The following is a 23661-nucleotide window of genomic DNA, read 5'->3' on the forward strand; positions in this document are numbered from 1 at the left end:
CTTTTTTTTTCATACACACACAGAAAAAGAGTGACCAAGGTTATTTTCTCGATTACAGATAAATTGTTTATTTCACTTTAACACAGAATATTGCCTTATGTAAAAATACAATTTATATCACAATTATAGACTACGTATAAACCCCTGAATAAAGCTCTTTGGCGACATTCACATGTCAGAATTTGAAGAAACCTCATGATGGTACACAATGTGATCATTGCATGTTCTTAACCAACTGTCAAATTCATTATAAAACGCAGCCATCCAAAATATTTCTTTATTTTTTTCTACAAACATATTTCCGTTGTTTTAAAGGGTCATAGATACAGATTCCAACAATGCCTTTGGATTATAAACCAGTTTGTTAAGATTTGGAGCTGTCTGGACACTAACATGTTGCTTACACTATACTATCACTGATCACCTGCGTCTCCAAAGATGTCATTCTTCGTGCGCTCCATCTCTGCAAAGTCAAACTCAGTGCCCATCACGCGCTTGTAGATGTCCTTGATGTCGTCACAGGTGGTCTCGAAGTGGGTCGTTGCATCATACGTGCGGGAGATAAATATCTGCAGATATCCCAGATGCATAGAAGGGAAAAAAGTCTAAACCAATGATGTATACAAAACATGTCTACAGGCCTATGAATGAATAGGCTAAGTAAGTCTATAGCTAGGTTTCCATCCAATTGGCGACAGATTTTCATGCGAATATTCTAAAATGAACCAAGAAAATATCAGAATTTTCCCACCAGTGCTATGTTTCCACCAAATGGACGTGTAGCCAATAAAAATCAGTGCACAATGTACTTTTTCACTTAAAATGTTCATGTAGCAAATAAAAATCTAAAATTCAATGCGTTTCCAACTCTACCTAAAAAAAATGTATGTTATATAGCAAAATGTGCCTACTCCTGGTCTTGGCACCTGCGCTCTAGCCAATATCTTGCAGATACTGTAGTGCGGGTAGGCTGTGTGGGTTGGCTAGTCTACATCATAAGATTATTATGGATAAGAGCGAGAACATTTTTATTTGTCAAACGGCAGTCAAGCATCAATCATGTCACCAGAATAAGACCCTCGATATTTATTGGAAAGCAGCATCAAACTTATCGCCCTGCATTTTCACCACCCTGTGAAATTCATCATCATAAAGTATTTCATCTGTAGCCTAAAATAACTGCATGGTTTCCCAAGTCGTAGTGGGAGGACCACACACCATATCACTTGACTCCAAATTTACCTCGATATGCTGGTTTTTATATCAATATTTTCGCATAAAGTCGTTACCACCTCCATTTCAGACACAAAAAGATCCCACCATGTCGAACGAACAAATTATCTGTCGGCATTTATAAAATTACACCAAAACTTCCTGTTTCCATTACAGCTCTACTTATTTAAAAAAAAAAATATGACTTTACTCGTATAAAAACTGGATGGAAACGTGGTTAGTGTTCAGAAAATGTTTGCTCCTCCTGTCGATTTCAAAGTGCAGCCCAACAAGAGGACTAGGAAATATGCACTCACCTGGCTGACTTCTCCCATGTCAGTTGGTGCATACTGATCGCTGATGCTCACAAACCTGAGGAGTGAAGGTTTCAACAGGGTAAGGAAACATGAATTTGGAACCAACAAAGTGCGTTACACCTCAGTCATGTGAAAATAATATTACAGCATTGAATTCCAGTGATGTGAGCCCTTGTGCTGGTAGTATAACATACTACAGTGCATTTGGAAAGTATTCAGACCACCTTGACTTATTCCACATTTTGTTATGTTACAGCCTTATTCTAAAATTCATGAAAACAGTTTTTTCCCCCCTTAATCTACACACAATATCCCATAATGACATTAGCAAAAATGTCAATGTATAAAAAATAAACTTAAATAAAACATTTACATAAGTATTCAGACCCTTTGTGCAGTACTTTGGCAGCGATTACAGCCTTGATTCTTCTTGGGTATGACACTACAAGCTTGGCACACTTGTATTTGGGGAGTTTCTCCCATTCTTCTTTGCAGATCCTCTCAAGCTCTGTCAGGTTGGATGGGGAGCATCGCTGCAGAGCTATTTTTAGGTCTCTCCAGAGATGTTCGATCGGGTTCAAGTCCGGGCTCTGGCTGGGCCACTCAAGGACATTCAGAGACTTGTCCTGAAGCCACTCCTGCGCCGTCTTGGCTGTGTGCTTAGGGTTGTTGTCCTGTTGGAAACATTCGCCCCAGTCTGAGGTCCTGAGTGCCCTGGAACAGGTTTTCATCAAGGATCTCTCTGTACTTTGCTCAGTTCATCTTTCCCTCGATCTTGACTAGTCTCCCAGTCCCTGCCACTGAAGAACATCCCCACAGCATGATGCTGCCACCACCATGCTTCACCGTAGGGATAATGCCAGCTTTCCTCCAGACCAAAAAGTTCAATCTTGGTTTCATCAGAACAGAGAATCTTGTTTGTCATGGTATGAGAGTCTTGAGGTGCCTTTGGAAAACTCCAAGCGGTCTGTCATGTGCCTTTTACTGAGGAGTGGCTTCCATTTGGCCACTCTACCATAAAGGCCTGATTGGTGGAGTGCTGCAGAGATGGTTGTCCTTCTGGAAGGTTCTCCCATCTCCACAGTGGAACTCTGGAGCTCTGTCAGAGTGACCATCAGGTTCTTGGTCACCTCCCTGACCAAGGCCCTTCTCCCCCGATTGCTCAGTTTGGCCGGGCGGCCAACTTTAGGAAGAGTCTTGGTGGTTCCAAACGTCTTCCATTTAAGAATAATGGAGGCCACGGTGTTCCTGGGGACCTTCAATGCTGCACCTTTTTTGGTACCCTTCCCCAGATCTGTGCCTCGACATAATCCTGTCTCGGAGCTCTATGACAATTCCCTCAACCTCATGGCTTGGTTTTTGCTCTGACATGCACTGTCAACTGTGGGACCTTATAGAGACAGGTGTGTGCCTTTCCAAATCATGTCCAATCAATTGAATTTACCACATGCGGACTCCAATCAAGTTGTAGAAACATCTCAAGGATAATCAATGGAATCAATGGCACCTGAGCTCAATTTCAAGTCTCATAGCAAAGGGTCTGAATACTTATGTAAATAAGGTACTTTTTATTTGAATAAACTTGAAAAAATGTCTTAACCTGTTTTCGCTTTGTCATTATGGGGTATTGTGTGTAGTTTGATGAGGAAATGTTATTTAATCCATTTTAGAATAAGGCTGTAACGTAACAAAATGTGGAAAAAGGGAAGGGGTCTGAAAACTTTCCGAATGCACTGTATAGTATCATAGAATCAAAGGCCTACTTCTGTTCAATGGGCTCCAATAGATCCAGGGCCGGTTTGAGCTCCTTCTCTGGGTCATTGGTCTCCACTACGCTGCTGGCGATGGCAATGTACTTGCCCTGCGCTGCCACGTTGTGGGCCGAGGAGATCATACACACGTAGATGTCTAAAATCAAAACACAACAGATCAGTGACATATTATTCACTAAGCTCTACTAGGCGGTGTTCAGTAGGATATAAAAACTAGCAAAATGTTTTGAAACTGAAAATTGGCATTTTTTCCAGGTCTCTCCCCATTTTTTTATTCTATTTGGTGCCTAATGAACACGGTCAATACCATTCAAAAAGTCACAACATATTTCAGTGACAACTTAATTTCAACACAAGGATTTATGAAACGCTTATCTACTGCTTATGAATGTGGTATGTATGGTTACGAATGTATTATTAAGTATTTATGTAGGCTAGGTATCCAGGAGTCTCACCATGTTTCCTGTTGACCTGGATCTGAGGGATGATGATCTGGCAGGAGTTGACGTCGCCGGTGTTCTTGATGGGGTGGCTCATGACACAGATGATACGGACCACTTGGCCGACCTTGCTGACTCTGTCCATGATGTAGCTGGGGTCACAGATCAGCTGCTTACAGCGGGCTATCTAGAGAGGGAAGGAGAGATGGTAGTGGTTAGGGTTATAGTTAAGGTTAGGATGGGTTAGAGTAAGGGTGAAGTTTACGTTTTGGGTAAGGTATAGGGTTAGCCAACTTCCATCTGGAAACATTCAAAATGTGTTGGTTGTATACACCGCCCTTATTAAATCGCCATTAAGAACTAATATCAAACAATATTTTATATATACACATTTGACAAAATCTCACCTCTCCCTCTGACTTGACCCCCACTACCTTTCCATTCTCCATAACAATCTCCTCTATGGGCTTGTTCAGCATGTAGGTCCCACCATAGATAGCACTCAACCTAGAGGAGAGAGATACATTCAAAGACACTGGTGAATAGTGGAGCATGGGATGGGTTCATATTATTAGTGCCACTGAGCAGACGCTTTTAAACTTATGGTGCAGTGAGTGTACACATTTTCAGTGTGACTATGTGATCCCTGCAGGAATTAAACCTTGGGTTCATCAACCAAAAGGCTTAAGATGGACAAATGATAATGGCAGGGAGGAGGTAAACAAGTGAATCTTACCTGGCAAAGCCTTGTGGCAGCTCCCCCAGGCCATAGAGAGGGTAGAGGTAAGGACTCTTGCCGTATCTGGCCAGAGACTCACTGTAGAGCTTAATCCTGTTGATGGTGTCGATGCAGGGCTGGTCCAGGTAGCTGAGAGATCAAACAATGAGATTATAACACTTCGTTATAACGTTCATGAATAAGCCATAATAAATGCTTCTAAATATTTTTAATTTGACACTTGTTAAATTGTAAAGTCCGCATATTTGGGGACCCTATTAGATTTGTTTTATTCAATTCAGTCTGGTATGAGAACGGTACCCCTATCTGCAAAAGCTGGGTGATTGGTGCCTACAAATCTTTCATGTGACTTACTACCCTATATGGGCATTCACAATAAATAAAATGATAAATAGAACAGCAAGAAACAAACAAATATATATTAAAGTTGATACACAAGTAGTAAGGGAAGTGAAACAGCCTATGTGCCATCTTAACTCAAGTAGTGGTGGTGATGACGGCACAGTCTTGTGTCCGAAAAGGCAACCCTATTCCCTATACAGTGCACTACTTTTTACCAGACCCCTACGGGCCCTGGTAAAAATGTGTGCACTATATATTGTGAATAGGGTGCCATTTCAGACACAGCCACTTACTCGTCTGTCCTGTAGAGTGCGAGGGCGTGGCCAGTGAAGTCCATCACATCCTGGCCCAGGCTGAACTTTTTGTACAGGTCACGCATTGTCGCCTTGTTGGGGTCGACACCCTCCATGGTTTTGGGATCGTTTACATCATAGTTGGCAACAAAAATCAAGAAGTTCCTGAAACGTCTCTTCTCGAAAATCCCCATCAAACCTGAGCGGGTGGAAAAAAGTCAGTGAGACAGAAAAAGAAAAACCTTTTGAAATAAGACTAAGAATGTGGTTCTGTGTGGCTCAAGTTGAAAGGTAGTGGGTTCATTTGTGGCTTAAATTCCTGCACTCACTCACCTTAAGTCACTTTGGATAAAAGCTTCTGCTAAGTGGTATACACAGTGTACAAAACATTAATGGACACCTAATATTGAACTGCACCCCCCACTTTTGCCCTCAGAACAGTCTCAATTTGTCGGGGCATGGACTCCACAAGGTGTCGAAAGCTGTTTTGTACACTCTGTATAGCATAAGTTAATAGAATTCTTGATTTACTCGTCATAAAACCTTTTGCTAATCGAGTAGCGTAGGTAATCCACATTATAATTGGTTATTATAAAAATAAGCAAGTGAGAAGATGACCGCCACAGCCCTAGTTATGAAATTGTCAAGCAAATAACTACCGGTCTCACAGTAATTGACCGTTAACATAAACACATCTAGCATGTCCTGTCTTCCACGCAAAGCCTACAAGCCACTGATGCAGACCTTTGGAACATCTACATTTTAAAAAGTCTAATAAATCCATGTAATATAGCCTATACCATCACAATAAATCCATTATTTTAGACAGGTCTAAAGAAAATGTAGTGTATTTTAGAAGAACAGAATAGCATACTCTGAGTTGTCCTTATGTTAGGTCCTGATCTGGCTATGCCACATGGCTGTGGGCTACACTAGTTCATTTAGCAGACAAGATTTGCTTAGAATTCTGTATAATTATTTTATAGTATGAAGAATACAATTGAACATAGATGAATAAAATAGAACCTATATTTTCTCCAAACAATGAGGGAGTGCGCCCATGCGGCTATTCTGTGTTGAGCAGTTAACAAAGAAACAGTTAATTTCATATGCTTAATTTAGAGTTATTTATGTAACTTAAGTTGTGATACAAATGTTGGGCTATATGTTTTGATTTTTAATACATTCTAAGGCTGCATAATGCGACTCTAATGATGATTTGGAAAAAAGTTGCGTGAAAGGCATGAGCTCTGCTTTGTTTTATGCAGCCAGTGGCCATTATGCCCTTGGGCTGAATATAATAATTATAATTCCCTTCTCCCCACTGCGTGCCGAAGCACCTCTCACTCACATGGCTCTCAGTCATGTGATTGGGTCTTTCTCACAGGCTACAAGTGAAGACAGACACATTGAGGACTGAACTGCGTGCGTCCTTATCCAATTCCGAGGCGATTATTGAAGATATTGGATGAATTGTCCAGATTTACTTTTCATCAGCCAACAAGATGAGTTGGCCTAATGAACAGCAAAAGCACTAGCCCATGTCAATCTACTATCCCCCATAGTACAAAAAAGTTCACCTATTCAATTGTGCGAGAAATAAATATTCCAAACATAGTCCGGGATAGTTGGGGGATGCGATAGACCCAAAATGAATACAACCACTAGCAATGAGCCTGAAGTAAAAGACAAGAACGTTTAGCTTAAAATGTTGATAAACTATTGTCATGACGTGCCCTCGGGGGAGAATCATAGCCCCCCCCTCTCTACAGTTTTATGACTTTACAACAGATCATAAATACCTGGTAGAAACTGCCATGCAGTATTGAGGGGGAGAGTCTACCAGAACAAAGAGCTTCTCTTAGTTCAAAACCCCTAATCCCCAAAATGGGAGAACTAAACAATATTTCTACTTTTGAGAATGTGGGAATGATCCGTGGACACTTAAGGGACAGTCATGTCGAGTGCGTTTCATTTGGTGATCTCATGAAGGACAGGAAAAACACATAACTGTATCTCTTAAAGCAGTGAATCTCAACGGGGGGAGGGGGGGTGTCGTGGGACTTGCAAGAATATATAAAAAAATATATATACATTATTTTGAATGGTAACCGCCGCACCTAAACTTTTATTTTGAAAAGATATTTGAAAGGATACCGCCGCACCGCTTATTGTTGCTGACTTTGCACGTGCAGTGATGAAATGGCTAGCTACGTTTGGACTCAGAGGGTTTTCGCGCTGCACATACTCACTGACCAAAACAATAATATTCTTGCCCCACACATACCCACTTCAAGTGGAGATTGCTGCGTTTCTTTCGGAAAACAAGTCACCTCTGGCTGAACATTCCGATTGTGAGAAGTAGCTCACGATGGTTGCCTACCTGGCAGATATTGGTTATCTGAATTCGGTCACTGTGTCAAAGCAAGGGACGGGGGCACAATCGATTTGAACAGAGGGACGAAGTGGATGCCTTCAAGATGAAGCTTACCGTTTGGGCAAATCATATTTCTAACGGGAGGATTGACATGTTTCCCAATGATGATTTCATTGAACAAGCATTGTGTTTAAACCCTTTACAATGAAGATCTGTGAAGTTATTTGGATTTTTAAGAATGATCTTTTAAAGACAGGGTCCTGAAAAAGGGACGTTTCTTTTTTTGCCGAGTTTATTGGGAAAGTTGATAAATAAATATAGAAAGCTGATCCTCTTTTTAATAGAGGCTATTGCATAGCCTGAATTGCATAGCCTGTCAAAACTACTGTGCAACATGAGCTCATGGGCTCTCATTAAGTGTTTGATTAGATTTGCATCGATGTCAGAGTGATTAGAGGGACAATAGAGTGCTGAGTAGCCTAATTGGAGAAGCCTAATTACCATGACTAAACAGTCACATGGATTTTGACTGACTTCATGATTTTCGACCGCCGGTTTGGCGGTAATACTGCACCTCAACAGGCCGAGGAGTGACACAAATCTTTTTTTCTAAACTTTACAAAAAATGTATGCACTCACTGTACTGTAAGTCGCTTTGGATAAAAGCATCTGGCATAGCCTATATTATAGAAAAAGGCAAATGAAAATCCCAGTGATATACTCACTGGAGGCCAGTGCCTCTGTCTCAGTAACCGGCACTTTGTAGATCGCTCCCTTCTTGTAGACATAGCTGCCTTCGATTACCTTGAAGTCCAAGTAACGGGTCACCTGAGTGATCAGCAACATTCGCACAAGCTGACCTGGGTATAGAAGAAAAAAAGAGGTAATATTTGTTAAGGCATGCAATGGAAAACATGTCAAAACAATCCTGATGTATACCAAGACAAAACAAGCTGCTGAGGGAGAGGCCTTTGATAACATTCATAAAAAGTAGTTTTTGTGTATTTCATGTGTTCATTAGGGCATGCGACGGAAAACATTTTATAACATTTTACAAAAGAAAATGAAAACGTCTTCTTGGACAAGTCCAAGTAGTCCCTTTCTGTACAGTCCCCTTTCTTCTGTGTCGTGGCTAATGAACACAAACCATCACTGAGGATTATATCTAGAATACCATGGGTGTATTCATTAGACGATGACCGTAGCAAACAGTTGCAAAACATTTTGCAACAGAAGCCCTTTACTCCAAATGTTTTTGTTGCAAAACGTTTTACAAAAGTTTCTATTGGACAAATGCACATTGGTTCCTCACAGTTTCATTCCGTTTGGTTCTGTTTGGGATCCTAGTGAATTGAATAGACTCCACATTGCTTTCCTACCATTGGCCATCAGAAACTTTGGGATGAGGTCCACGCTCCAGTCCCGACCTCTTCCCATGGACTCTGGAGGTTTGCCTGGAAGACTGAAGCGCTTGTACAACTGGAGGGGGACAAGAAGAAGACAAACATAAATGATTAAACTTTGTATTATTACTTCAGCAATTTCATTAATGACTTAGTTTATTTAACAATTATACTGTCAGATTTGGAGTATCTGAAACTCACCTGTGCCTCAACTATTGATATAACACTGAGACGTGAGTGATAGCATTCATAATATAACATATTACTATCTGTGTGATAGCGCCACACAGTGGGGGCTGTGGAACCTAAGGTTAATAATCTAAAACCCTTTTGACACTACTGAGCCAAGTTAAACCAATTACTGGGCTGGCCTAGTTAAGGATCCACCATAGTTGCCGGAAGGGAATATGTGTAAAGAAAATATCCCAGTGAGCCAAGTATGGTTCGGCATTATAGTATGAAAAGGGTCATATTCATCTTGTGTGCCTTTGCTTACATCTTCCAGTGGTGTGATGGACGCACTCTCTGCTCCATAGTAAGAGTTCCTGTCCATATGAAGCACCTTCTTCCCCTTCACTGACATAATGCCAGACAGAATGCATTCCTATGGAAGAAAAAGATAAGTCAGATAGCTAGGTAGCTACACAAAAAGAAATCTAAAAATTGTCATTTATGTTTTAAATGTGTAAACAATTTAAACAACACAGTAAAGAAAAATGTAAGCCCAGCAAGCTAACAACACAACTAGCTAGCTAATACAGTAACTACTTAGCATAGCTAATTAGCTACATTTTACTATAGGGAAAATAACTGGAAATACTGTTGTATGGGAGCTGTCCCTTGTTGCTGACTGGGGAAAGTATCACCACACTCGGATAACACTACCGAGAAACATAGTAGACACCGATTTCCCGAGAAACAAAATCTGAAAATTGAGATCTAACAAACGAGCAAGCAAGCTAATTTAGCACTAACGTTAGTTAGCGGCTTGTTGGCCATGACATTAGCCTACAGATTAGCCTACACACCTAGGTTAGTAGCTGTGACCATTGTTGGACGGTTGTACTATATTGCTTTTGTCAGTTCTCACCGTTAGGCCGGTCCCGAGAACAATAACATCGTATTCTTCATCCATACTGAGTGTCCTTCTGTACTTTATCCCTAAATATATATATATTTTTGTTAGTGAAAATGGAATGGCTGTTTGATAGTTAAGAAGTTGTTCGGCTGCACAGCGCAGGTAATGATACCCGTGAACGTACCCTTCTTTGTGGGTTGGCGGATGTTTTTGCGCATGTCTAATCGACGCTTTCTGGGATGGGTTTTTGTCGGTGGAAACAAGATGGCGGCTCTGGCAAGAGCGCCAACATATATACTCGAATAGATGTCAGAAGTATCCCTCATCGAGCATTTTGTTCGCAACCTGCACGTCTTTCATGCATCATGAAGACCAGGAGGATGTTTTATAGTAGGGATTGAATAAACTAGGACCGTTATTAAAGTCAGCAAGATGTGCGAGAGCTATGCTCGCTCGCTGCTGCGTGTGTCGGTGGCGCAGATCTGCCAAGCGCTGGGCTGGGATGCAGTGCAGCTCACAGCCTGCGACCTGCTCTCCGATGTTCTTCACAGATATATCCAGCAGTTAGCTAGGGGTTGTCATCGATACTCGGAGCTATGTAAGTACTGTATTTCAGACATGTCCACTGTAAATTAAATGAATATATCTAGGTATTGGGTCGCGTTGTTTATTCCACGCTCTGTGACTAGCGCCCCCTCCAATCAAGGCCTAGTGCTGAGGTTGTCAGAGACATGTACAGTAAAGTTAGCCTAGCCGTTAGTCATGTAAACAATGACTAGGTTGGTTTGCAAAAGCCATTTCCCAAACATTACATTGATTTAATGTTTAGCTAACTACAGTCATTATATACATTTAGTCGCTTATGACCATGTTTGTTTCTGAATTTGAAACGGGTCATACTGTGGTGTGGGTGCTAACTAGCTAGCTCAGATGTCAACATGGGGGAGTGTTCTAACATACTGTAGTTGCAATGAAAACAGTGTGGCATCTTGTTTAGAAATGGGCTTCAAAAAAGACTAGGTAACGTTAGCTGTAAATGGCACTGTCTTTCCTGGGTTGAATTTAATCAAGGATTTGCTTAAGGCATAATTGATGGTCTAAAAAAATAACTTTTGTCTGATTTTTGAAAATCTCTTACGTCATGCAATGGTGTAAAAGACTCAGTTTGTTATAGTGTGTATACTATAGACGGGCTGGTTGTTTAGCAACAACCGACGCATGCGCAACTATGGGGCAAAACAGACAGTGTTGGCTTAGATTGTTGACAACATGTAAACTTTATTTCGTCTCCAATGTTTATTGAAAACATAAGTACATTTTCACAATGTCATGAGCACTTGTCTCTCAAATGTGTACTTACAGCTGTTGGTTTTCCAGCTTGCTAATTTGAGCTATATTGCATAGGCGTGACTTCAGTCAAAACACCTCAAAACAAAACATGGTATCAAGAACAAGATAAAACTAACTGAAACAAGCCATCCACGATCCCCCACATAGCAGCTTCTAGTCATTGTTGCCAACTATCTGGCCATCCAGAATCACAATAACACAGACGTCTGCCCCATTGAAGCATGCGTATCGTTTTTTACTTTATCAGCTAACCCATCTATAGTACATGTATCATATATGCATGCATAGAAGGAAACATAAAGGTTTGATCACGTCTCATGCATGCACTTTTCCTCTCGTCCTAGATGGGCGAACAGACCCAGTACTGGAGGACGTGGGCCAGGCCTTCAGACTGCTGGGTGTGAGCCTGTCTGAGCTGGAGGACTATGTCCATAACCTGGAGCCTGTGGGGTTCTCCCAGCAGACACCTCTCTTCCCCCTCAGCAAAAATAACATGCTGCAGTTCCCTCAGCCTGGAGCGGGGGTACGAGGGGATGCCGAGGAGAGGAGGGAATACATTCCAGATTATATGCCACCCTTGGTCTCTTTGCAAGAAGGTGAGGACTTTTAACAATATTAATTGTGTGTGTGAGGGAACTGTGTGTGTGAGACTAGGGCTGTGGCGGTCATGAAATTTCGTCAGCCGGTTATTGTCATGTAAATGACTGCCGGCCTCGGGGTAATTGACCGTTAATTAACATAAGCACATTAACATCTCCAGGCCTCCACACATACAAGCCGCTGATGTGCGCCTTTGGAACATCTACATTTAAAGTCTAATAAATTAGTTTAATATACATCATCACAATAAATACATTATTTATTTTAGGCAGGTCTAACGAATCATGATATGAAGAAAATGTATTTCAGAAGAACAGAATGTATGTTATATGCTTAGCCTATTTCACTACACGTATCAACCACTGTTTGAGGAGCATGCAGCCTCTTGCTGTGCGACAGGTTATATTCCGCCAAAACTCTGTATGCCATAGACTCGCCAACAGCGTTCCTGCAGCTACCCAGTGCTTAATTTGCGAAACCAAGTGAAATCAGTTCTGGAACGTCAATAGCAATGTTTTCACAATGAAACATATTGCATTAAACTGTTGACAGCCCCTCTCGAGAAAGGAATGAAGGAGAGAGAGGCGGAGATGGAAACGTACAGTGGTGAGATATTCTGGTGCCAAAGGTAATGTCAGCCTATTAATTATGAAAATATAAAAAATGCCTTTATTACTAGGCTATTCAAAATCAAATACAAATGCACTATAATTGTAGGCTAACTCGAAGCTGCCCTGCACAATCAATGAGCCAACAGCATCACCAAGGCCTATAGGTTCTCTCCTAGACTCATGGATAGAAAGTTTGGAGCGTAGCATAAGGTAACCAGCCCATCCAGTATGCATAATACAGTCCAGTACTATAATTAGTTTAATTTTGGAGTATAGGCTAGACCAATTATGTATCAAAGACCTCTTAAATCATTCTTTAAAAAAAAATAGTAATGTTATTCTGCCATGCGTATTAGGCTGTAAAGGCACAATCATTATTTTAATTCTGTTTTTTTATAGGGCTATGCATAAGCTCTAATACAGTGCCTTCAGAAAGTATTCACACCTGTTAACTTTTTCCACATTTTGTTTGTAAAAATAGTCTGAATTTAAAATGGATTAAATTGACTTTTGTTACACACTGGCCTACACACAATACCCCATAATGTCAAAGTGGAATTATGTTTTTCAGAATGTTTAAAAGCCGAACTTATAAATGCATCTACATTAATCTACATCTACATTTGGGGCGGCAGGTAGCCTAGTGGGTAGAGCGTTGGACTAGTAACCGAAAGGTTGCAAGATCGAATCCCCGAGCTGACAAGGTAAAAATCGTTCTGCCCCTGAACAAGGCAGTTAACCCACTGTTCCTAGGCCGTCATTGAAAATAAGAATTTGTTCTTAACTGACTTGCCTAGTAAAATAAAAATTAAGCTGCCGAATCAATTAACTCTAGTCAAACTGCTCGATAGCGAGAATAGAATCCCCTCGCCTCATGATCCAATACTAGTAAGGTGTGAATGCTGTTAAGGTAATCAGGTGGAATAGTTTCACAAATAAGAAAGTTGTTGCAGTGCATTATGGTTAATGAGAGAACATCTAAATACTAATGTGATACAAAATCCCAATGTTGATACTAGATTGAACATGCCTACCCATTTAGAAATATTACTTTGCATAATGGGATAATCTAAACCAAAGGGAGAAAATGTCCAGAGATCCAAATGGCACTCACACAGAGCATATACAGTGTCTTCAGAAAGTATTCACAACCCTTGACTTCTTTCCACATTTTGTGCCTGAATTTAAAATGGATTAAAATCTGATTTTGTGTCACAGGCCTATAATGTTAAAGTGAAATTATGTTTTTTGATATTTTTACAAATTAATAAAAAATTGTTATGGCAAGCCTAAATAAATTCAGGAGTAAACATTTGCTTAACAAGTCACATAAGTTGCATGGACTCAATCGGTGTGCAATAATAGTGTTTAACATGATTTTTGAATGACTACCTCATCTCTGTACCCCACACATACAATTATCTGTATGGTCCGTCAGTCTAGCAGTGAATTTCAAACAGATTCAACCACAAAGACCTGGGGCAAAGAAAAGGGCACTTATTGGAAGATCGGTTTAAAAAATAAATAAAAAAACCTGAATATTCCTTTGAACATGGTGGAGTAATTAATTACACTTTGGATGGTTTATCAAAGCACCCAGTCACTACAAAGATACAGGCGTCCTTTCTAACTCAGTTACCACTCAGGGATTTCACCATGGGGCCAATGGTGACTTTTAAACAGTTTCAGAGTTTTATTGACTGTGGTAGGAGAAAACTGAGGATGGATCAACAACATTGTCGTAACACCTTAATACTAACCTAATTGACAGAGTGAAAAGAAGGAAGTACAGAATAATAATATTCAATTTGACAGAGCTTGAAGAATTTTGAAAAGAATAATGGGCAGATATTGTTCAATCCAATTGTGCAAAGCTCTTAGAGACTTGCCCAGAAAGACTCACAACTGTAATCACTGCCAAAGGTGATTCCTTAACGGGGTATTTCAGTATCCATTTTGAATACATTTACAAAAGTTTCTAAAAACAGGTTTTCACTTTGTCATTATGGGGTATAGTGTGTAAATTCAGGCTGTAACACAAAAGAATTTGGAACGTCAAGGGGTATGAATACTTTCTGAAGGCACTGAATGCTTATGGGTGATTTGATTTAATCTTAGAGAGCGCTGTCCATTTAGTTGTGTTAGGCTTTGAAACAACATCCACAACGACCATGTTTTCCACTCAGTTTCAACCTGTTGTTGAACTTCTTTCTTCAAATTGATCATCACAGTGAGGTCAGTTTTAAAAAGCATGATACTGTTCTGATGAGTGTTTGATGGGATTTTCGATTGCATTTGCTTTGATGTCAGAGTGGTTAGAGGGACAATAGAGTGCTGAGTACCAGGCCATTAGCAACCTGACAGTTGTTAACGAGTTGGGGACTGAATGCATGTCCAGAGTGCCTAAGAGGAGATCACCGTGACCGTTTGACTGCGGTTATGACTCATTACCGCTACCCCAGCAGTCATATGTTCACCGCAACAGCCCTACATGAGACACGTGTGCGTGCATTCGTGTGTTAATGGGGTTACGATGGACAGATAATCAATGCTTCTTTTCCCCCTTTGTCCTTTTAATACAATACTAATCAGAGGGTGAGATTGATTGAATGACAGTAATGAACCTTTGACTTTCTCTCACTCTCCCTCTGCTTCTCTTTGCTGTGTCTCATCCTCTCTCCCTTCTCCCATCTATAGAAGAGGAGGAGGAAGAAGCCCTGGCTGATATGGGCACCTCTGCCGAGGCCATGCAGGTCCCGCTTGACGATACAGACGAGGACATGGATGACGACGAGGTGGTGAACGATGAGAACCACCCTGTGAAGAGACACCTGGACAGCCCCGACGCCGCCATGGGTATGATGCCCACCTCCAAGAGGCCTCGCATGCACCCCGGCTTCAGCCCGGACTGGAGCATGGAGCCCAGGGAGCCCCTCACCTCCCTCAACCCTCAGCGTGTCCCTCCAGGCATGATGGCCTCCCATTCCCACGACAGCATGGGTTCAATGTCTCTGTCCCCAGAGACACCTGGGCCTCCGACATTGTTCAGACCCCAGCCGGTGACCCCAGGGAGACACTCTGATCATAAGTCTCATGGCGGTCAAGGCCGCAAAGGGCCCAAAGGCTCATCCCCTGGTAGGCCACGGACTAAGTCCCCAAAGGGGGTCAATGCTGGTGGGGCTATGTCAGGCAGCCCCATCCGCTCGCCCAAATCTTCCAAGGAGCGGAAAAAGTCCCCGGGCCGGACCAAGAGCCCTAAAAGTCCCAAGAGCCCCAAGATGGGTTCTGGAGTCAAGTCTGGTTCTCACTCCCAGGGAAAAGCAGAGGCTCAGGCCCTGGCCCTACAGAGACTTCCCCTGTCGGCCCTCAGCGAGAGGATGGGAAAGGAAAACATCCACGTGCGGCAAAGCCTGGAGGACCGCGACCTGGTGGGTTTCGTCTCTGATAAACTCTGCGAACCTGGTGGCGACAACGCTGATATTGACGATTCTATTGACGCTGTGATTGCCAGGGCATGCGCTGAGCGGGAGCCTGACCCGTTTGCCTTCTCATCAGGCTCCGAGTCGGAGAGCGATGGCTTCTCCTCTCCACGGAGGCTTACTATCATGGAGCCAGGCGGAACTCCTAAGCTCTCACTGGGTGCCAACAGCCTGGGTAAAGACACTTCTACGCCGCTTCACCTCAACGCAGGCGGTGGCCCCGGGAACTGGACCATGGACGACTCCATCAACGAGGTCCTACGTAAAGTAAACCAGGGAGGTCCCAATGCAGGACACCCCCAAGGCGAATCATACCTGTCCTCAGCATCCGCCTCGCCCCCGACCCCTGAGCCCCTCCTCAAGATGTACGAGGAGAAGAACAAGCTTGTCTCCTCGGCTGACATCAAGAAGAAACTCAAGAAGGAGCTGAAGACAAAGATGAAGAAGAAGGAGAAAGGAGAGAAGCCAAAAGATAAAGAGAGGGATAAGGACAAGGGGAAGATGAAAGAGAAGAACAAGGATAAGAACAGGGACAAGAGCAAAGATTCTTTCTCCAAGGAGGCCAAGATGCCGTGGAAGGACTTCGGTAACAAGGACGATGACCTCAGGGAACACTTCCTGGGTCAGAGGTCAGGGTTCGGCGGACCAGAGGGCTCCATGATCAAGATCAAGTCGCGAGATGGAGGGGATGGCAGTGGCAGGAAGGAGAAGGACAAACACAAAGACAAAAAAAAGGACAAGGAGAAGAGCAAGAAGGGCAAAGACAAGCGGGACAAGGGTAAGGACCGGCAGAAGATATCCTCCCTCACCCCGTTCGGTTTGGTTGACACGCCTGCCCTGTTCAGCCCATCGACGTGTCTCCGCCTACCCTCCATGCTGCCTCCTCTTCCGCCTATTCTCCAGGAAAAGGATGTGAAGAGCAAGGAGAAGGACAAGAAGAAAGACAAGAAGGAGAAGAAGAAGAAGAAAGATAAAGACAAGGAGAAGGAGAAGGAGAGGGAAAAGTCCAAGGAGAAGGAGAGGGAGAAAGAGGAGAAGAGGAAAGAGAAGGAGAAAGACAAGGAAAAACGGGAGAAGGAGAAAGAGAAGGAAAAAGAGAGGATTAGGCTCGAAAAGGTAAGTTGTGTTTTTCCAGTATTGATTTATAGTGTAGCGTTTATAACAGTGACTAACTGGTTGCTCTCCTTTCTTCCCTCTGTCACAGGTGAGGGTGGAGACTCCAGTGGCTGTCCCATCACCAGTCATCCCCAGGCTTACCCTAAGGGTTGGGGCTGGCCAGGACAAAATGTATGTTTCTCAATTCAATTAAACTTTCTGTCCATATATATGGCCCTTCATTTAACTTACAGAGCATTCGGAAAGTATTCAGACCCCTTCAGTTTTTCCACATTTTGTTACGTTACAGCCTTATTCTAAAATGGATTAAATAAGAGGTACATTATTTACATAAGTATTCAGACCCTTTGCTATGAGACTCGAAATTGAGTTCAGGTGCATCCTGTTTCCATTGATCATCCTTGAGATGTTTCTACAACTTGGAGTCTCCCTGTGGTAAATTCAATTGATTGGACATGATTTGGAAAGGCTCACTCACACTTGTATATAAGGTCCCAACGTTGACAGTGCATGTCAGAGCAAAAATCAAGCCATGAGATCGAAGGAATTGTCTGTAGAGCTCCGAGACAGGATTGTGTCGAGGCACAGATCTGGGGAAGGGTACCAAAAAATGTCTGCAGCATTGAAGCTCCCCAAGAACACAGTGGCCTCCATCAGTCTTAATTGGAAGAAGTTTGGAACCACCAAGACACTTCCTAGAGCTGGCTAAACTGAGCAATCGGGGGAGAAGGGCCTTGGTCAGGGAGGTGACCAAGAACCCGATGGTCACTTTGACAGAGCTCCAGAGTTCCTCTGTGGAGATGGGAGAACCTTCCAGAAGGACAACCATCTCTGCAGCACTCTACCAATCAGGCCTTTATGGTAGAGTGACCAGACTGAAGCCACTCCTCAGCAAAAGGCACATGACAGCACGCTTGGAGTTTGCCAAAAGGCATCTAAAGGACTCTGACCATGAGAAGCAAGATTCTCTGGTCTGTGGAAACCAAGATTGAAGTCGTTAGCCTGAATGCCAAGTGTCACGCCTGGAGGAAACCTGGCACCGCTCATCACCTGGCCAATACCATCCCTACGGTGAAGCATGGTGGTGGCAGCATCATGCTGTTGGGATGTTTTTCAACAGCAGGGACACAGGGTGATTAGTCAGGTTTGAGGGAAAGATAAATAGAGCAAAGTACATAGAGATCCTTGATGAAAACCTGCTCCAGAGAGCGCTCAGGACCTCAGACTGGGGCGAAGGTCCACCTTCCAACAGGACAACGACCCTAAGCACACAGCCAAGACAACGCAGGAGTGGCTTCAGGACAAGTCTCTGAATGTCCTTGAGTGGCCCAGCCAGAGGAGGGACTTAAACAAGATCGAACATCTCTGGAGAGACCTGAAAATATCTGTGCAGCGACGCTCCCCATCCAACCTGACAGAGCTTGAGAGGATCTGCAGAGAAGAATGGGAGAAACTCCCCAAGTACAGGTGTGCCAAGTTTGTAGCTTCATACCCAAGAAGACTCGAGACTGTAATCGCTGCCAAAGGTGCTTCAACAAAGTACTGAGTAAAGGGTCTGAACACTTATGAAAATGTAATATTTGTTGATTGATGAAGGGAGAAAAAACAATTTAATCAATTTTAGAATAAGGCTGTAATGTACTTTCCAAATGCACTGTAATTTGTCCACATCATACAGTTACATCAAACACATACAACACATATGAAACCATACATAGAAATACTGTACCTAACAAATGTTGTTGGCTCTGCGCTGCAAGGCAGCTGTATTGTTGATCCGCATGCAGTAATGTGTCATAGGCTCTGGTCTGACCCCCCCTCCTCTGTTTCTCTTTATATCCATCTCCAGAGTAATCAGTAAGGTGGTTCCCAATTCCGAGCCATCGCTGCCACCACCCAAGATGCCAGCACCCAAGATCACCGCCACCAAATCAGGACCTGGCAGTCGCCTTCAGCCCCCACCACCTCCACCACTATTGTCCCCAGTTGTACCCTCGTTGCTCTCCCCCGCCTCCATTCTGTCCTCCAGCAAACTGCCTGTACGCAGTGTGATCACTGAAACTGTCAGAACATACGTGGTGAGTCCCAGTCAGACCCTCTACCTCAACCATATACAAAATGATGTATCTGTCATGGCTATCCTCTATCTCAGGGGTTCTCAAACTTTTTGGGGCCGGGGACCCCTTTTGTGATAGCAACTTCATCAGGGAATAGCCTACAAGGAGTTTTACTGTGATGTCTGCAGTGCATGGCTGGACTAGTGTTGTCACGACACCAGAATTTTGACTTCGATACCAGGTTTAGTATCACAATACTCGATACCACGGCAAAAAAAGAAGGCATATTAGTTAAAGTCACAGAATGGCCCTTGATCCAGACAGGGGAACTCAGCTATTGCTCTGTTCAGTTGCTGGGCATCTTTTGAGTTCAACATCATTACATTTAAAAAATAATTTAAGTCAAGTTTTTCAGAGACAGACATGTATGCTTTAATGAATAAATTATACAATCAATGTGACTTTGTTTTTACCAATCTAACTACATAAAATAATGGCAATTTATTTGAATGGTAAATCTCTATTGATGAACTGGATGTAGCTTAGGCAGAGTCACAATACAGGTGAATACATATTCAATAGGAGTGTGTGTTGCATTGAGTTAGTGAGCATGTTTTGGATGATATCATGGGGCTAAAGATTACAAACAATCTGTTTTTCTTCCATTTGGGACTTATATTATTGTACTGATCATCAACTTGCATAGAAGTGGCTTATTTTCTAAAAGTGCGCGCTGTCTCTTTAACCAGTAATGAGTCATTCACAAGGCAAGAGGGGGGGCGGTGGTCTGAGCCCTACTCACACACAGTCAGTTCGCTGAGGCAATATGTCATCTTTGGGGGAGAGACGTGAGAGAGAACGATTTTAAGTGAATTAATAAAGTTGGTGGCAATCAGCTTTAAAAATCAGTATTTTTTGCTTTGTTTGCATATTATCACAAACAAAGTACTAGGGTAGTGAATTGATGTTAGCTTCAGCTGTAAGCTAGCAAGGAAAGTTAGCCTACAAATCTGGAAGCTGCCAGTATTTTCTTGCATTGTAAAGTGTTCAGGGGACATCGGCTGCACTGATACAGACTTGATGAGTGAGACACATTTGACAGAATTACCGAAATATCTCTTTTTTTTTTTTAACCAAGTCTGGTTCATCCTTGGGAGAAATTTCCAAACGCCTGAAGGTACCACGTTCATCTGTACAAACAATAGTACGCAAGTATAAACACCATGGGACCACGCAGCCATCATACCGCTCAGGAAGGAGATGGGTTCTCCTGGAGATGAACATACTTTGGTGCGAAAAGTGCAAATCAATCTCAGAACAACAGCAAAGGACCTTGTGAAGATGCTGGAGGAACAGGTACAAAAGTATCTATATCCACAGTAAAATGAGTCCTATATCGACAAAACCTAAAAGGCCGCTCAGCAAGGAAGAAGCCACTGCTCCAAAACTGCCATAAAAAAGCCAGACTACGGTTTGCAACTGCACATGGGGACAAAGATCGTACTTTTTAGAGAAATGTCCTCTGGTCTGATGAAAGAAAAATAGAACTGTTTGGCCATAATGACCATTGTTGTGTTTGGAGGAAAAAGGGGGAGGCTTGCAAGCCGAAGAACACCATCCCAACTGTGAAGCACGGGGGTGGCAGCATCATGTTGTGGGGGTGCTTTGCTGCAGGAGGGACTGGTACGCTTCACAAAATAGATGGCATCATGAGGAGGGAAAACTATGTGGATATATTAAAGCAACATCTCAAGACATCAGCCAGGAAGTTAAAGCTTGGTCGCAAATGGGTCTTCCTAATGGACAATGACCCCAAGCATACTTCTAAAGTTGTGGCAAAATGGCTTAAGGACAACAAAATCAAGGTATTGGAGTGGCCATCACAAAGCCCTGACCTCTATCCTATAGAAAATTTGTTGGCAGAACTGAAAAGTGTGTTTGAGCAAGGAGGCCTAAAAACCTGACTCAGTTACACCAGCTCTGTCAGGAGGAATGGGCCAAAATTCACCCAACGTATTGTGGGAAGCTTGTGGAAGGCTACCTGAAATGTTTGACCCACGTTAAACAATTTATAGGCAATGCTACCAAATACTAATTGAGCGTATGTAAACTTCTGACCTACTGGGAATGTGATGAAAGAAATAAAAGCTGAAATAAATCACTCTACTATTATTCTGACATTTCACATTCTTAAAATAAAGTGGTGATCCTAACTGGCCTAAGACAGGGAATTTTTACTAGGATTAAATGTCAGGAATTGTGAAAAACTGAGTTCAAATGTATTTGGCTAAGGTGTTTGTAAACTTCCGACTTCAACTGTATATTCTTATTTTAGTCCTGAGTGTCTTGTTGCTTACACTTTCTCTCCATAGATTCGTGATGAGTTGGGGAACCAGATCTGGATCTGTCCTGGTTGCAACAAGCCTGATGACGGCAGTCCCATGATCGGCTGTGATGACTGCGATGACTGGTACCATTGGTAAGAAAGGCTTTGCTTCATTCATTCATTTATCTACTGTGGTTCAGTCCAGCTGATATGACTAGTTATTGCTGTAGAAGCATAGTGAGGAACATTTACTAGGATACTAGTTGTTGAAAACTAAACAACATACTTATGCTGCGCTGTGGAAAGCTGATATCCACTTTTACTTTTATATCCCTCCAACTTCCCTCCTATTTTCACTCACTCACTGACTCCGTTCTTCTCTCCTCAGGCCATGTGTCGGGATGGTCTCGGCCCCTCCCGAGGACCAGCAGTGGTTCTGTGTGAAGTGTGCTGGCAAGAAGAAGGACAAAAAACACAAGAAGCGGAAACACAAAGTGCATTGAGACTACGCAAAACAAAGCACACTTTGGACTTTTCATTAGCTGGACTGACTGCTTCTTCAAGCCATACTGGAACACTCTTGGCACTGCTGTAAAAAAAAAAAAAAGAAAACAGAAATTAAAAACATGACAGATAAGACATTCACACATCCTGATGATTTTTTGTGAATGACATGAGCCTAACAGACTCTTTAACCAGCACATATCCAACCTCAGCTTTTAAGGCTACGTCCTAGTTCTGTACCCTTCTCCCAAAGTGTGCATGTGGCTTGCACACTAAAAGCATTGGATTGATGTAAGCATTGGCTGGAGAGAGTTTCCACCATTGTTTAAATCTAGAGAATTAGGACGCAGTCTTTGTTGTGAGAGCCCTTGGCCCAGCGTTCAGTAGGTGTGATGCCGTCACAGAGATCATGCCTTTCCATCATCGTGGTTACAAACCGATCACTGTTGAGTTCAATGTTGTCAAAGATAGCATTGGCACGGCATAGAGAAAAATCTACATTCATCCATCTTCATATTATTCTTGTTGTTTTGTTAGTATTTCCATAGCCTGGTCCGTTATCTGTTTGTGCTGTCTTGCCAACTCCTTTGGCTTGAGTTGGAGATGGCAAGACAACACAAACATATCTGGGAACAAGGCTAGTATTTCCACAAAAAGGTCAATAACATCGAACTGAATGACAGATTCAGACCCCCCCTGGTTTTCTGCAGTATCATTTAAATATGTCATGTATATAAAGGTAACTGCATTTGTGTGTATTATAAAATGCGTAAATACCAACTTCCAACCAAGCCAAGTGCATTCTGTTCTTAGGAGTCTTCTGACTTGTTAAATCAATTTCCAAATGATTGGTTTTTAATGATTTTCTGTATTCTTTTTTTAATTAACTTTTTATTTTTTCCCCTTTTTATGAATTGTCCCCCAATCAGAGTTATACTGTAGCTGTGCTCGTTGTACACTTATCTCATTTTGTTGATATTTACAATATTAAAGCCTAACCGTCTCATTGCCATCCATTTTTTTTCAAAAGAAGTCACTCATTTGTACCTAACTTCTCTGTACGCAACTTTACTTTATCATTTGAGGGCATACGCACTTCTATCTTCCTTCATGCATTTACATTAATTGTTCTGTGCAATTTTGAACCTTTCCTTATACAATTTTCCCTTTGTTTTGATGCATTTAATTAATGAAAATACAGTGGAAATATTTTAACAAAACAGTGAATTTGAATTTGTTAAATTAATCAGAAAATGTTTTGATGAAGAAGTAGTATGTCATTTTTTGCCTTCTTTGGATTTCTTTCTGAGGAGCAGGGAGTCATACTGCTCAAAACATATTCGTGTCACCAGCTGGAGGTGAATCACTAGCCGTCTCAGTTGTAGCAACCAAGAAGAGCCTAGTGCAGAGTGTTCAAGTAAATGTTTCTGCTCCCTTGCCAACCCCTTATGCATGTCCAAATACCATAAGGAGTTGGTAAGAGAGCAGAAATGGACTGGCACCCAAAAGTCTAGTGTATAGTCTAATAGAATGTTCAAGTACTAAAACCGAGTGCAGAATGTTCGAGTAGGCCTAAAGCCTAGTGTAGAATGTTCAAGTATACTCTCTGGTAACATTTTACTTAAAGCCAACTGGTGTAATGCTT

General features: G+C 42.3%; 2 protein-coding genes across 2 annotated transcripts; one reads left to right on the forward strand and one right to left on the reverse strand.

The window, feature by feature from the left end:
- Nucleotides 1–50: 50 nt before the first annotated feature.
- Nucleotides 51–10169, reverse strand: LOC115152389 (rab GDP dissociation inhibitor beta). The gene is made up of 11 exons (XM_029697218.1): nucleotides 9986–10169; nucleotides 9392–9499; nucleotides 8872–8971; nucleotides 8218–8352; nucleotides 5116–5314; nucleotides 4478–4609; nucleotides 4149–4248; nucleotides 3757–3928; nucleotides 3293–3437; nucleotides 1530–1584; nucleotides 51–569 (listed from the first exon to the last, which is right to left on the reverse strand). Exons 1-11 carry the CDS (start codon nucleotides 10028–10030, stop codon nucleotides 414–416), a joined length of 1347 nt encoding a protein of 448 aa, XP_029553078.1. The 5' UTR covers nucleotides 10031–10169; the 3' UTR covers nucleotides 51–413.
- An 83-nt stretch (nucleotides 10170–10252) lies between these two features.
- LOC115152388 (transcription initiation factor TFIID subunit 3) lies at nucleotides 10253–23236 on the forward strand. The gene is made up of 7 exons (XM_029697217.1): nucleotides 10253–10571; nucleotides 11668–11919; nucleotides 15232–17129; nucleotides 17218–17300; nucleotides 18979–19207; nucleotides 21559–21665; nucleotides 21901–23236. The coding sequence occupies exons 1-7, from the start codon at nucleotides 10406–10408 to the stop codon at nucleotides 22013–22015; spliced, it is 2850 nt and encodes a 949-aa protein (XP_029553077.1). The 5' UTR covers nucleotides 10253–10405; the 3' UTR covers nucleotides 22016–23236.
- Nucleotides 23237–23661: the final 425 nt, after the last annotated feature.

The sequence above is a fragment of the Salmo trutta genome, chromosome 17 (assembly GCF_901001165.1).
Source record: "Salmo trutta chromosome 17, fSalTru1.1, whole genome shotgun sequence".
NCBI lineage: Eukaryota > Metazoa > Chordata > Actinopteri > Salmoniformes > Salmonidae > Salmo > Salmo trutta.

Coding starts and splice junctions, on each gene's coding strand:
- LOC115152389 (XM_029697218.1), bottom strand. CDS start 10,030: ATGGATGAAGAATACGATGTTATTGTTCTCGGGACCGGCCTAACG. Junction 8,353..8,871: donor AAAGTTTCTGATGGCCAATG/GTAGGAAAGCAA, acceptor TTCTATACCCAG/GTCAGCTTGTGCGAATGTTG. Junction 4,610..5,115: donor GCACTCTACAGGACAGACGA/GTAAGTGGCTGT, acceptor TTGATCTCTCAG/CTACCTGGACCAGCCCTGCA.
- LOC115152388 (XM_029697217.1), top strand. CDS start 10,406: ATGTGCGAGAGCTATGCTCGCTCGCTGCTGCGTGTGTCGGTGGCGCAG. Junction 10,572..11,667: donor TCATCGATACTCGGAGCTAT/GTAAGTACTGTA, acceptor CTCTCGTCCTAG/ATGGGCGAACAGACCCAGTA. Junction 19,208..21,558: donor AAACTGTCAGAACATACGTG/GTGAGTCCCAGT, acceptor TTCTCTCCATAG/ATTCGTGATGAGTTGGGGAA.